The sequence below is a fragment of the Mirounga angustirostris genome, unplaced genomic scaffold (genome assembly GCF_029215605.1).
Source record: "Mirounga angustirostris isolate CCGP_5_RB_7025 unplaced genomic scaffold, mMirAng1.0.hap1 SCAF_3, whole genome shotgun sequence".
NCBI classification, from domain to species: domain Eukaryota; kingdom Metazoa; phylum Chordata; class Mammalia; order Carnivora; family Phocidae; genus Mirounga; species Mirounga angustirostris.
The window spans coordinates 117,950,971-117,965,973 of NW_026991711.1; the positions used below are offsets into that span (position 1 = coordinate 117,950,971).

The window sequence follows — 15,003 nt, forward strand, 5'->3', positions numbered from 1 at the left end:
GCTTTCTTTTCTTGGTTATGCTTCTCTTTGTTTGATTTGGCTTTTGGAGTCCTACCTTTGTTCTCTGAATTTTGCAGCCTCACCTTGTTCATGGTGATGGCATTATTCTTGGCTAACACTTGTTCCAAAGAATCGGTCACGCTGGTAAATTTGAATTTGTCTGGAGGCTGGCGATAGATTTTATCACTCAAAATTTCAGTTGCCCTTTTGCATTTTTCCACATCCAAAGAGCCAATGGGAACCCAGCCGATGCCTCTCAACCACTGCAGATCTGACTTGTACATATTCTGTTGAGACAAACAGTCAGTAAATATTTGTCTCGGCATTGGGAAAACATGTTCATCTGAAGGATATGAAATAAAGAGCACTCTTGAAAATACACTTTGATGGACAGGTAGTGTATCAGATAATATTCTTTTTTGATCTGGAAAGTTAAACAATACTCACAAGGAAAGCAGAAATCCCATTCCCGCCTTGCAGGGGCTGGTAACCTTGGTGCCATCTATTGCTACCTTCTCCAAGCGGTGTTAATTCACTGATTTCCTACGTTTGCATGCCACTGTGATTCTCACATACTCACATCGCTCTGGAGGTCATAGGCCTGCCGAGCATGGATGACGTCATTCTGGTCCGGCAGGCACGTCCACTCATGCAGGAAGTTCTTATAGTCTATGTCACTGACTAAGGCCTGGCACTTCTTGGCCAGGACCACCCCCAACATGTCCACTGGGCTACTGAACTTGGTCTTCCACTTCTCAAAGTCCTTCTTGTACTCCCTGTCACTCTGGACCTTGGCCACATGCATGGACCACATCATCTTGGGGTCATCATGTATTGCTCGGGCACCAATGTGATGGCCAAGCTGCTGACGATAGCCTTCTTTGTACTTGAACTAGAAAAAGAAAAACACTTATTATCAACTATTTTAGCTTTTAGTTAAAAGCAATTACTAGGCCCTAATTTTCCTTTTCATTGAAAATATAGTGATTTCCTCCTGTATATAAATACATGTACTTCTTAAGCCATTTAGAAAATAAATATATACCTACACAAAAAATAAAGACATTATTCTACCATTCAATGATTACCATCGTATAACTGCTTTTTATAGTGTGTGTGTGTGTGTGTGAGAGAGAGAGAGAGACAATAAAATTAGAATAGGATCTCCTTTTTCTAATTATACAAGCCTTCTTCTGTGTCATTAAATATTCTCTATAAACATGAATTTTAGTGGCAGCAAGTATTACATTATATTGGTATATATTAATACTTTTAACCCTTCTGTGATTGTTGACCATTTATTTTTAAATTATGGTTACTTCTCATATTTTGGAAATAAAGAAAAAATATATTCTTGACTTCATGGACTAATGAAATAGAAGGATAAAAGTTCCTAGAAATGTAAGCAAAGAAATCACTTAAAGAAAGTAAATATTGGGGCGACTGGGTGGCTCAGTCGTTAAGCGTTTGCCTTTGGCTCGGATCGTGATCCCAGAGTCCTGGGATCGAGCCCCGCATCCGGCTCCCTGCTCAGCGGGAAGCCTGCTTCTCCCTCTGCCACTCCCCCTGCTTGTGTTCCCTCTCTCGTGGTCTCTCTGTCAAATAAATAAATAAAATCTTTAAAAAAAAAAATACTGGCAACCAATCACCAGATGCAGAAGCAAACATATGGTACCTGTGGATGGCTGGACTATGAATAATGTGTCCTATTTATTCAGCCCTTATAGGTTCATTAGTTCATAAAGCATGAGTTAGTTTTGAAGGAATCCTACAATGAGTTCAATTGTATATAAGAATATATCATGTGGAAAAGCCCAAAGGATGTCTGAACCTAGTCAAGTATCCAGTGTTTTTTTTGTAATGAATTTTTGTTTTTTGTTGTTGTTGTTCTTAATTTTTATTGTTATGTTAATCACCATACATTACATCATTAGTTTTTGATGTAGTGTTCCATGATTCATTGTTTGTGTATAACACTCAGTGCTCCATGCAGAATGTGCCCTCTTTAATACCCATCACCAGGCTAACCCATCCTCCCACCCTCCAGTGCTTTCATTCAGCAGGAAATGGAAAATATTTTGAAATGCATGTTGCTACAGACTCAACCATAGCTTTGTATTGAGAATTTTATTACCATTATTTTAAACTATTTACTTAGAAAAAAGACTGTTGGCAAGAACTTTAACCTCATAGCTTACTTACCCTACTATATAACCAGGAGACAGAAAAACCTTTGAGCTAAAGTTAAGGCAAAGAACTTTTTAGGTGCACTTACTTCACTTGCAATGTCTCTGGAGGCCTTGGCCGCCCTGATGGGAATGGCATCCAGCCGCATATCATAGCCTTTCCTCTTGGCTTCTTCTAGGCCAAGTTTATATAGTTTCTGAAATAGACATAAATCATCATGAGTTTGATTTATAAAGTGCAGTATAAATACAATCTATCATACACCATGAATATATTGCTGACCTCACTGTAATTTATTTGGTTTTGTTTAGCCAGTAAAACTTCAGGAGTATCTGGCACAATGTGGACAGTGGTTTTATCTTTATCCCAAGCTTCTGTATAGAGGCGCTAAAGCAAACAAAAAAGATGTGATTAGTACAGACTAGTAATGAATAGATACATAAAAATAATCTGTTTTAATAATCTGGTTCTTAATGAGAATAAAGATAGTCTGCTCTGTGAGTTGGTATTTGTGACACCTTCAGGTCTAGATGTGTCGTATCAGTAGAAAGCACAGCACTTACTTAAAAACCACTTTAATACCAAGCAAAAGAATTAAATATGATTTTTCTTTTATAGAAACAGATGTCTATGTTTACACACACACACACACACACACACAAATACCCCCTTCAAGTAAAGACAAGACTTACATGGTTCATGGTAATAGCATTGTTTTTTGCCAAAACCATTGGGATGGAGTCCATAAGGCTGGAAAACTTGAATTTATCTGGGTGCTGACGGTAAATGTGATCACTCAAAATCTGGGTAGCTCTCTTGTTCTTTTCATCCTCAAGAGAGCCACTAGGTAACCAGCCAATGCCTCTTAGCCACTGAAGGTCAGCCTTGTACAAATTCTGAAATTATAGGTGATAAACCACTTAACATAAGCATAATAATATGCCCCGAAAGAAATAAAATTATATATTACATATTTTACTAGACTATATATATTTAAATGCTTGAATTCTTGGGAAATTTACAAATGTGTTGTGAATCTATGGACTATTCAAATCAGAAGCATATTTTGGAAAACATTTTACTTTAGAAAGCATTTTAAATAGCAGCACATAGAGAATGATCCAACTCTTCTAGATCAGAATACTAGAGGCTTTCACCAAAGCAGGAGAATATTTGTTGGTTCTTTCTCTGTGGGATAATGGTGCCTCCAGATATTTGGGGGACTGGATGGGGCATGGGCATTAATCTAGGGACATAAAACTCAGTTGTGTAAACTCAACTCTGCTCACTTTAGGGAAAATTTGGTTCTCAGGAAAGCAGACATGATATTTAGTTGGCCAAAGGAAAATCTTAGACTCACATCACTCTGGAGGTCATAGGCCTGTCGAGCATGGGTGACGTCATTCTGGTCAGGCAGGCATGTCCACTGGTGTAGGAAGTTCTTATAGTCTATGTCACTGACTAAGGTCTGGCACTTCTTGGCCAGGACCACCCCCAACATGTCCACTGGGCTGCTGAACTTGGTCTTCCACTTCTCAAAGTCCTTCTTATACTCCCTGTCACTCTGGATCTTGGCCACATGCATGGACCACATCATCTTGGGGTCATCTTTGATGTCCCGGGCTCCAATGTGGTGGCCAAGCTGCTTGCGAAAGCCTTCCTTGTACTTGTACTAAAGGAAAAAAATATGTCTTGTTCCTTTCAAGATTAACTTACAATTACAAAGCACATGAACTCCACATATTTCACAAAGCCTAGAGAGCCACAGATTTAAGTCTTTTGATAGGAAAGATTAAAGGCTAACTCCAGGTACAAATTTCATACATAATAAATTTCATACAAATTCCAGCTACAAATACCTTGAGTTTATCCTCATCCCACACTACATCTTTGGGATCATTCCACTCTGTTTTAATTTGTTACTCCTTGGAAGATTTTGTTCAATTTAAGATTAAATTGAAACTTTGTTAAAGTGATAAATTGCAATCAAATCAATATAAACAGTGGAAAAAGTCTTACTTCACTGGCAATTTCTCGGGATGCTTTTGCAGCTTTGATTGGTATGGCATCAAGGGGAAGATCGTAACCTTTTTTCTTCAATTCCTCATAACCCATTCGGTAGAGTTTCTGTTAAGAGATGAAGATCACTTTGGGAAAAGCTGTTTTCCATAAAAAACTGTAGCATAATGAATGCAATGTGCTAAATATTTTAAGAGTCCCTGAAAATAGTATCTGCTCTAGAATACTCAAATGTAATTGGAAATTATGCCCATTGATTGTTAATGATCCTATTTTAAACTTTAAAGCTCTTCGATTACGCAGATCAACAAAATTAAATTTCAGCTCTTCCCAAATACTTATGAGAATGAGGCAGAAGTAAATTGATAGAGAAATGAAATAAAATATCATTTAGGTGCTGTTTTCCAATTAACTATGAGTGTTTCATTAGAAGTTTTTGTTAGAAAAGAGCCATGCCTTTCATGGGGAAAAATTACGCCTAATGGGCTGTCTCTTCCACGTAGCTAACACACTATAAAATAATCTACTTTACAATATAGGGCTGTCCGTAGTAGGATCCGCATCTGTAGGTAAGAAACAAAATCCTTCATAATTTTTTAAATCTAAGATTTTTCGGAGGAAACTTTAAATGTTAAATTTAAAAGCTTAAGAGAAATAATTTTTTTCTTCAGGTTTGTTACATAATGAAATATTTGAGAATACAATTTAATGCACTTTGTCCAGAAACCAGATTGTTTAAAATGCCTATTGATCTTGCAATGTGTTTATATTTTAGACGTTTGTGGCATTATTCGAATACCTTATTTAATGTTGAAGTCTCTCTATTAAAGTTTAGAATTTGTCTTTAAAATATTTAATTTTTACATCTACAGATTTCAGGAGATTCTTCTGACAATAAAAATAAAAATGGAGTTCTCCTGCATAGGTTTTTTAATGCTCATTCATTCGAAATTTCATTGAATTTCATGTGTGTTGGGTACTTTACTAGCTAAGCACTGCAGGCTCAATACAAATTATCTCTGACCCTGAGAAGCTCCCATCCACACACCGGAGAGCAATATAAACCATTATATTAGGATGATAGGTGTAATAAAGGACTACAAGGAACAGACAGCACAGACCCTCAACTCTGCCTGAGACAGGGAGTACCTATTATTTTGATATTCAAGCTAAAAACCACTAAATAAGGAATCTAAGTGCCATGTAGTTTATTAATCAAAATCATCCAGACATGCAAATTTACTTCCAAATAAATTCATTGCCTTAGAAGCAATTAAAAGCTTTCTGAAAAACATGCTGAATTTGGAAACTTACATCACTTGTGTTGATTAAGTTTGCTTTAGCCAGAATAATGTCAGGTGTATCAGGCATGATGTGGATTTGAGTCTTGTCCTTGTCCCAAGCTTCTCTGTAAAGCCTCTAAAATGAGAAATAAGAGGATTTCAGTGGTTTTGTTAGACTAGTGAATGACACCATTAACATCAAACAGGATCACTGAATTCATCTGAATTAAGCATTTTAACTGATAGCATAAGCAGGTAACTTGAGCAGAAAATAGGTAGTGTATTTTTTTTACTTGTCTGGGATATAACTGCCTTTCAAAATATAAAGTGTGGATTACCTTTTCAAGGTTACAAATAGCCCTGCCCATTAGAAATCAATCCAAGTAATTAGAGTCTTTGCCGTGATCATCAAATAGAGCAGTTCTCCAATTTGCTTATAAACGTCTCCCTCAGTGTTTAACTGGGAGATAGCCCTTCCCTTCTCAAAAAATGACATATTCGAGGTATATCTAGAAATTAGGGAGATGCATTCCCTATGTGTTTTATTACTTATAGCTCTACCTTATAATAATTTGGTGGATTAGGATCCCAAGAGAATTTTGTATGGAATTTATAAAAATCTCTTATATGTCCCAGAGCAATCCTCTGTCTTTAACAGAAGACAAGACAACCCAAACAAAAATCTCATTGGTTTACTAAAACAAGGGGATGAAAGTTTGATGAAAAATAGAGAACTGTCAGAGAATCTCCTCACAAGATACTTAGCAATTACAAAAGATAAAATAGTAGTTTGACAGTGAAAAAACCTCACAACACCATTTTAACCAAGTGATCAAAATTAAAATGATCAGTAATGGAACGAATGGATATCATGTACCACCTGATAGGACATATGGAGGAGGGTACTACATATGATGTCCTGCTAAAAGTACAAAACCTGAATCGAATCGTGAGGAAACAACAGACCCAAATTGAGGAAGATTCTGCAAAATAACTGGCCTGTACTCTTCCCAAATGTCAAGGACTTGGAAGACAAAGGAAGAGTGAGGAACCAGTCCAGATTAAAGGAGACTACAGACATGACAAGCAAACGCAGGGTTTGATCTTGGATTGGATTCTGGATCAGAAAATAGTTTTTATTTTGTATAAAGGACATTAGTGATAAAACTGAATAAATTCTATATACTAGTATTGTTTCAATGTTAATTTCCTGATTTTGATCATTGCACTGTGGTTTTGTAAGAAAATGTTTTGTTTTCAGGAAATGCACACTGAAGTATTTAGGGATAGAGAGGCATCAATGCAGCAACTTACATACATATATGAAAGAAAAACGGGAAAAAAAGCAAATGTGACTAATGTTAACACTTGGGGAACTGGGATGAAGATATAGATATACATACATAATTATATTTATATATTTATTGTATATATTTAAATTATTTGTACTATTTTGCAACTTTTCTGTATGCCTGAAATCATTTCATTATAAAAAATTTTAGAAGTCTCACTGGTTCCTTGGACTTGGCAATTTCCCCTTCAGGTATTCAGTGTGGGGTAAAGGGGTTGGTGCTTTTCTCCTTCCTGCACATGCTTACTACAATCCACATAACCCAGAGAAGCTAAGATCTTCAGGACCAAAACAAAGCAAGGCTTGTCAATTTCCACATACATTTATCCTGGTTCTGTACTAATCTTTCTGATTAAGATCAGAGATTCTCAACCTCAGCACTACTGGTATTGTATACTGGAGGACTCCTTGGTTGTAGGGATGCTGCCCTGTATGTTTCTGGAATGTTTAGCAGCATCCCTGACTTCTATCCACTAGATGCCAGTAGCATGCCACCCTCAAGTTGTGATAACTGAAAAGGTCTCTAGGTGTTGCTAAATGTCCCCAGTGGGACAAAATTGTCCCTGGTTGAAAACCACTAAGTTGGACCATTTCTTCAATGGTATGTGTCATTTCCACCACAACCTCACCCCACCTCCCCGAAAAACAGAAAATACTAATATTTGTTCATCCCGAGATAGATGTATTGGTCTATTATTCAAAGGAGAAACAGCAGGCTCAAGGATCCAAGTGGCTTTCTTCTGAGGCCTGAGGGGGTATGTATCTCAGCATTCCTAAAACCAGGGCATACTGTTGAAGAGGTCTGTCCTGAGGCATTTTTAACGTTGATAAATTTCATGATTGAAGGTTTTTCTCTTGCCCACCTTATTATTTCAGAGCTCTGTAAACAGCGCTGTTTCATGGAGAGAAAAGAAACCTGGATTCCAAAAGGCAGAGCTATTTTGCATAAATTTGTTGCTTTATTAGTCAGCCTCTTGGATTTAACTTGCCATCATAAAAACAACAAAAAAAGAAGAAATGAAAGCTTGAATATTTATAATAAAGCCGACAGGTCAGCATTTATTATAGATTTTGGATATAAAAATTGCAAGAAGTCTGTGAGAGGTTGATTGGGAAGAGAGGAGCTACAATTTATCAAATGCTTGCTAAGTTAGTTATGAGCTTTATAGTAAAACTAATATCTATGATAGGTGTCAAATATATAGCAGAAGTATTCAGATCCTTCTAAGACCCACACAATTATTATTATATATCAATTCAAACTTTCCTAACAGTTCCAGAGTCTCAATGCACATAATTCAACTTTCTGTAATTTTCAGGATTATGCTTCTGAGTAATGATGAGTACTCTTTCTCTTTGCATAGAATTACTCTACACTGCTATCTTTCAATCATTCTATTCAATAAATATTTAGCGTTACATGCCAGATCAGTGCTAGAGAGGGAAATAAGTTGAAGATGGGATATATATATACCCACATACACACACATATGTATGTATAGTATCATCTACTTGTCTTGATTTGGCTAAGCTAAACACATTATAATCACTTGGCAGAAAATACACTCTTTATAACATTTCCACTTTGCCTGTGCAAAGTACTCAAAATCCTGCCCTCTCATACACTTTACCCTAACAACAACAACAACACAAAGTCTGGGTCTTTAATACATTCAAGTTTCAAAGAAAAAAAAGTATGTTTAATAGCTTTCTCATTTACAGGATGGATGGATAGATAGATAAATAGGTAGAGAAATAAGTAAGTAAATAAGTAAGAAAGCTTTAGGTGATAAAAACTGATACTAACCCATCTTACATGATCCAGTATAGAGTAGTTGATAATTCAAATGAAGCAACCAATATTAAACACTATGCTGTGTTGTGCTATGCCGTAGGATATGAGGCTATGCTATTCTACTAATTAATTAAGCAAATGCTATTGAGCACCTCCCAGTTATCAGGCACTATAATTTTTCTATTTATTTCTGAAGAGTTACTCACATCACTCCTATTTTTGGCATTTGTCTTTGCCAGAACTATGTCCATGGCATCAGGAATGCTGGTGAACTTGTTTCTGTCTGGAGGCTGACGGTATTTCTTCTCACTGATGATTTCTGAAGCCCGCTTGTTCTTTTCTGCCTCCATAGAACCCAGGGGACTCCATCCTATGCCTCTCAGCCACTCAAGGTCAGACTTATACAGATTCTGTGACAATACAAAGCACTCCATCAAAACCCCATCCTCATTTGGACCCTTGACTCAAGTGATTCTACACATTACAAACAGATGCATTTTAGATATTCAATAATAATTCCTCTTTTTACTTTGTCTCTCTGTGACTAAACAGCTACTCAAACGGTAATATATAAGTGAGTAATAATAAGAAACTGACCTCACTCTGCAGTTGATAAACTTTTTTAGCTTGAATAACATCATTCTGGTCAGGCAGGCACGTCCACTGGTGCAGGCAGTTCTTATAGTCTATGTCACTGACTAAGGCCTGGCATTTCTTGGCCAGCACCACTCCTAACATGTCCACTGGGCTGCTGAACTTGGTCTTCCACGTCTCAAAGTCCTTCTTGTATTCTCTTTCACTCTGCATTTTGGCTACATTCATGGACAGCACAAGCTTTGGATCATCTTGCAGACTCCGGAATCCAATATGGTGGCCAAGTTGTTTGCGGTAGCCTTCTTTGTATTTAAACTGAAATCAAAGGAATCAATTCTTTTATTAACATAAACAGAGATCAAGTGAAGCTCAACAATTTGAGTTTAATTAAAAACTCAATTTGCATTGTTTGCATGTTTGTTTTCCAAAACTGAAATGAGAAAAGGGATATCCATGTTAATTTAGTAAGAAATGTAAGAACTTACATAGAGGCTTCCAAAAACAAAACGTAATGTAGTTGGTTATCAAGAGAGGTTATGATAAAAAATTCTAACTAGAGACAAAAATATATACCATGATGTGCTAGACATTGGATATGCTGACCTTAGGGTAACATTTGCTAAATCTCTTGTGATAGCCTTATGGGAGTGATCGGAAAGTATGGGCTGAATGGCCAAAGAATAAGAAAGATTCAGGACTTGATCAACAAGCCTTATAGTATAGATTAACTTACTAAGCAGCAGGATTTTTAATGGTTTGCCATATGGTTACGTCCTATAAACTTGTTCTGTTCAGGATCCATATCTTCTTGCACATATAGCTACAAATAGCTAAATATGTTAGATAAGAAAGAGAAATCCACAAGATCTCAACATATTGCCACAACAAGTCAAAATGAACTACATAAATTTAAGAAAAGTGAAATCCAATATTTAGATTCAACTGGGAAAAAACTGCATTAGTACTGGATGACAATCGTAATACTAACAATAATGATAGTAATAATAGCATTTACTTGACCCTAGACGCCCAGCATACATTACACTTCATGGAGTTAGGTTCTACTCTCTCGACACCCAGCTTCACACTTACGTATATTATAAACACTCAGGAGTTTAGGTTGACTATAAGCTGAATACGGGCAAGCTGACAAAACTGCTTATAAAAGTAGTGTTAAAGATTCTGCAGGGACACTGATAAAAACAAGTCAGAAGCTCATTTACTCTGTCCTGACCTCCTGTGACAGGAAAACAACAGTAAATTTGGGGGCACTATTTTGAGAGGGGTTATGAAAAAAATAGAATAAATCACAAGTAGAGTGAAGGACTTTTAAAGAATTGTAAATATTCATAATACTGAAGGACTTATAAAACTAAGGAGAATAAATAACCAAGGAGAATAAGTAAAAAACTTGTAATATGAAGAGCTATCAGGTGGAAGAGAAAATAAGCTACTTTGTGATGTTCTAGAACACAGACCTAGAGTTGATCAACAACATACTCAAGTTCAAAATAAGGAACTATATAATGACAATTAGAGATGATCCAACAAGGAAATGACCTGCCCTGAAAGGCACAAAAATTCTTTTATATGTAAGTGTTCACAGACCATATGACCACCTGTTGGAGATGGAGAGAAGGCAGGACACTGAGTGGGAGACTGGATTAAAGAGCTTTTGCATTGTCTAACTAAATTCTATGATTCTAATTTATTAAGTACTCACAAAAATATCTCTAATTTCCTTAAATTTTATAGAATATAAAAACCATTCAAGGAGAGCCTAGGTGGCTCAGTCGGTTAAGAGTCCAACTCTTGATTTTGGCTCAGGTTATGATCTCAAGGTCGTGAGATTGAGCCCCGTGTCAGGCTCTGCACTCAGTGGGGATTCTGCTTGAGATTTTCTCTCTCTTCCTGTCCCTCTGCCCCTTCCCCCATTCACTCTCTCTAAAATAAATCAATCTTGGGCGCCTGAGTGGCTCAGTTGGTTGAGTGACTGCCTTCGGCTCAGGTCATGATCCCAGGGTCCGGGGATCGAGTCCCACATCGGGCTCCCGGCTCAGCAGGAAGCCTGCTTCTCCCTCTCCCACTCCCCCTGCTTGTGTTCCTGCTCTCGCTGTCTCGGTCTCTGTCAAATAAATAAATAAAATCTTTAAAAAATAAAATAAAATAAAATAAAATAAATCAATCTTAAAAAAAACCCAATTGAAACTGAGAGGAGATATAATCTCTACAATGGTGGGAAAGTTCACGTAAAGTTAATTTTAGGGTAAGATTTTAAAAGGTTCTAACTAATGGTTTCACATAGAAAGAAATTAGGTACTATCAAATGTATAATTAGGAAATCACTGATGCTATTTCTTCAATTTCTAAATCATCTCCACCTCATGGAAACTACATAACATTAAATGTTCCTGCGGGAACATTCAAGCATCACTATTGCTGTAAGTTCTTCAGCATGCTGATTCATTTTAATAAGGAATTGACCTATAAGCCAGTGAGTGAGTAGTAATAAATCATCTTATTTTCCCACGTTTCTGGAGTGCCACAAATTAATTTATTTAGAGAAAATCCTCCCTTATATTCTTAGAATTCATTGTCAGATGCTGTCTTTAGACACTCTTTTTCTCCAACCCAAGTCCTTGTCTTATTTTTAAAAATTTTAAGAGGTAGTACTTCCCTCTGAAATTCCAAAGTCCTCTGAATTTTTTGAGGTTAATTCTTAGAATTAACAAAATGACATGTTGATCTATATGCAGAATATCAAAGTCAAATATTTGTAAAAATTTAGCTAATCAATAGGGATTGAACCTAGTTTATTCACCAAATTGACTATCCTTTCCAGTCATAACTAGAAGTTGCCTTGGAGAACAAATATCCCTGTTTTATGAACTTTGGGACCAGATATCCAACAGAAAGTTAAGCTCTCTGGACCTTAAACCTAAATTCCTGAAACTTCCTGCATTTTTTTATCCCCAAGCTAATTTATTATAATTATGTAGATGTAAGAATGGGTTAAATAAAAAGAGCTGGCATCTAATTTTGGAAATATGTGCATATAAAAATTTATCAGCATCAGGTTGTTGAGGTTGATTTATTATCTGGCACTTTGAATTTGTGTAAAATAGACAAATAGAAAACAGGAAATTATTTTCAGGCAAGCAGGGGAAAATTGAAATCTCTGTTCTTCGTAATATCTAGAAACATAGCATCTTAGTGTAATGGATCTTATAGGTCCTCTGACAATCTCTATCCAGGAAGCTCTTATTTTGATATTGGATCAGTAAGAAAGAAAAGTGAATTTTCGGTAAATGAAGAGGGTAGGTAGGAGAAGATGAAGGGAATGGCATTACATTTTGAAAGTCAAGGCCTATCTGTAAAAATAGTTACCAGCATTAAGATACCTGATTCAGATAAAATATATCATAAAAGCCAAACAAGCCAAACTTACATCACTAGCAATGTCTCTTGAAGCTTTGGCCAACTGTACAGAAATTGCATCAAGTGGGAGATCATAGCCTTTCTTCAGAGCTTCTTCCCATCCAAGTTTATAGAATTTCTGGAAATTAAATATATAATTTAGCATTATTCAGTATATATTAAAACCCCAATGGAATACTGAAAAAAAGTTTACTCAGAGAGTAGACACCAGATTCTATCATCTACCTTATCTCTAAAGATATGGATAAAACCAAATCAAGCTGTTTTAGGGAGCACTGACTTAGCATTACAGGATCTTGCTTCAATTTTCTGGCTCTGAGAATAGGCTCAGTTATGAGAGACACAGTACAATTCTAGAGTAGCTTTTCTGTTCAGACACAATTTGGGCACATCAAGTGTATCAGGTCCTTCCTCCCTGCTGTTAAGTACAGTCTAGGCTCACTATTTATTCACAGATGTTAAAATAATTGGTAACCAAATATAAACAATTGAAAGTAATCTAGAACTTACTATGTGCCAGGTACTGTGTTGAAAGCCTTACATGGAAATTTCTCATTTGGTCCTCCCAACAATTCAATGCCATAAGCACTATCACGGTCCCAATTTTAGGGATGAGGAAACTAAGGCTTAGACCTGATGTTATGTAACTCATAAATGGCAAAACCAAAACCCATACCAGGTCTGTCTGATGCAATATTTTCTTTCACCAATTAACTATTGATTTCCTACTCTGTGCCAAGTACAATGAATACCAAGATAAACAAAACAAGCACAGTGCTTGCCTCCATGGAGCGTAAGAGTCACAGCTAAAGCTCTTGCTTTTTAAGCACCATATTCTGCAGCATCTCTAGCTAGCCAGTTTGAGTCATTCATTTCTATTGCTTCAGCATTTACATCAATTATTTACCATTACATCATTTAAAAAGTTTAACTAGTTTCAAGCCAAATTTTTATATAACTTTACCTGACTATACAGAGTTTGATTCTGCTTGGCTTGTAAAATATCTGGAGTGTCTGGCGTCACATGAATCTTGGTTTTATCTTTGTTCCAGTCAACGGTATATAAGTGCTAGGAAGTTAGGAGAAAAAAGACATTTGATATTTGAAGGACAAACAGAAGAGAAAAAAAAAGTAACAGAGCATTTGAATGCACTCAGTTTGAATTAAATTTAGTAACTAAAGTGGTATATGACTCAGAAAAGACACCAAAAACAAACTCAGGTTTTTTAAAAAAAATAATATTTTGGATATTTTCTATCTTCTAGAATTAATTGGAAGTCCTTAATATATAAGAATTTTTAAAAACAAATGATTTCTAACTTAGAAGGTCAGGGGAAATAAAAATAGGAGGCAGAAGAAAAGGATGTAGGGACATGCTCTGGAACAGTCTGTCACTGTCCAGAAGCGGTGGACCCAAACCAAATTTCCCAAACAAGAACCAGAGGCTGCTAGCCCTGCCTTGCTGGGAGCTGTAGGGAAGGACAGCCATAGAGAAGGATGGCTGTCTACCTTGTTCATGGTTTGTGCATTCTGTTTGGCAAGAACCATGTCCATGGAGTCACTCAGCTTCTTAAACTGGAAGTTGCTAGGATGCTGGCGGTACTTCTGATCACTGGCATATCCAGTTGCTTTCTTGGCCTTCTCCACTTCTAGGGAACCAGCTGGACTCCAGCCAAGCCCTTTGTACCACTCATTGTAGTCCTGTTTGTATTCATTCTATAAAGAGAAGAAACAAATTCTACTTTACCTTATCAATTACTTTACTTTTATCAGTTCAGACACAAAAGTGTAGCATAGAAGACTGTGATCTCCATTCCCATGCTAGGAATCCAACCATCACCCAGAAAGAAGAAAGAAGAGAGACTTACATCACTCTGTATGTGATTCATATTCCTGCTCAGCTCAATGCTCATGGCATCTGGAAGGAGGATGTACTTGTGAATCAAATGCTTGTAGTTGGTGTTGGTGATGTTGGCTTGGGCATCCTTGGCAGCCGTGACACTGAGCATGTCAGCAGGGGTATGGTAGCTGGTCTTCGTATTCTCATAGTTTTTCTTGTACTCCCGATCAGATTGCATCTTAGCCACTTGCATGGAATGGACTAATTTGGGATCATCCTCAAGGCTGCGGAAACCAACCATCTTCCCCCTCTCCTTTTCATAATTGTATTTGTATTTATACTGTGAAAAAAATTAGTTTATTAGAGCAATTCCCTTGACTAGAAACATTCTAGTATCAATATTCTGTATTTCAGATAAAGCGATACTTGTGTAGAATCCTACAGTTTAAAAAACATGTTTTTCACATTTGTTTAACTTGATACTCACAACTATATG

The 15,003-nt window shown here is 36.6% G+C and overlaps 1 protein-coding gene across 20 annotated transcripts in view; it reads right to left on the bottom strand.

Annotated features, from left to right (window-relative positions):
- Nucleotides 1–15,003, bottom strand: part of NEB (nebulin) — a 215,213-nt gene that overhangs the window by 130,909 nt on the left and 69,301 nt on the right. For all 20 annotated transcript variants that reach the window (XM_064586520.1, XM_064586524.1, XM_064586538.1 and 17 more), the window contains exons 49-62: nt 14,536–14,847; nt 14,177–14,383; nt 13,632–13,736; nt 12,678–12,785; nt 9,233–9,544; nt 8,842–9,045; nt 5,521–5,625; nt 4,207–4,314; nt 3,548–3,859; nt 2,880–3,083; nt 2,470–2,574; nt 2,276–2,383; nt 581–892; nt 84–287 (exon numbers count right to left, since the gene is read on the bottom strand). In XM_064586520.1, the coding sequence (XP_064442590.1) occupies nt 84–287; nt 581–892; nt 2,276–2,383; nt 2,470–2,574; nt 2,880–3,083; nt 3,548–3,859; nt 4,207–4,314; nt 5,521–5,625; nt 8,842–9,045; nt 9,233–9,544; nt 12,678–12,785; nt 13,632–13,736; nt 14,177–14,383; nt 14,536–14,847 (2,706 nt within the window). The remainder of the gene's footprint in view (nt 1–83; nt 288–580; nt 893–2,275; nt 2,384–2,469; nt 2,575–2,879; nt 3,084–3,547; nt 3,860–4,206; nt 4,315–5,520; nt 5,626–8,841; nt 9,046–9,232; nt 9,545–12,677; nt 12,786–13,631; nt 13,737–14,176; nt 14,384–14,535; nt 14,848–15,003) is intronic.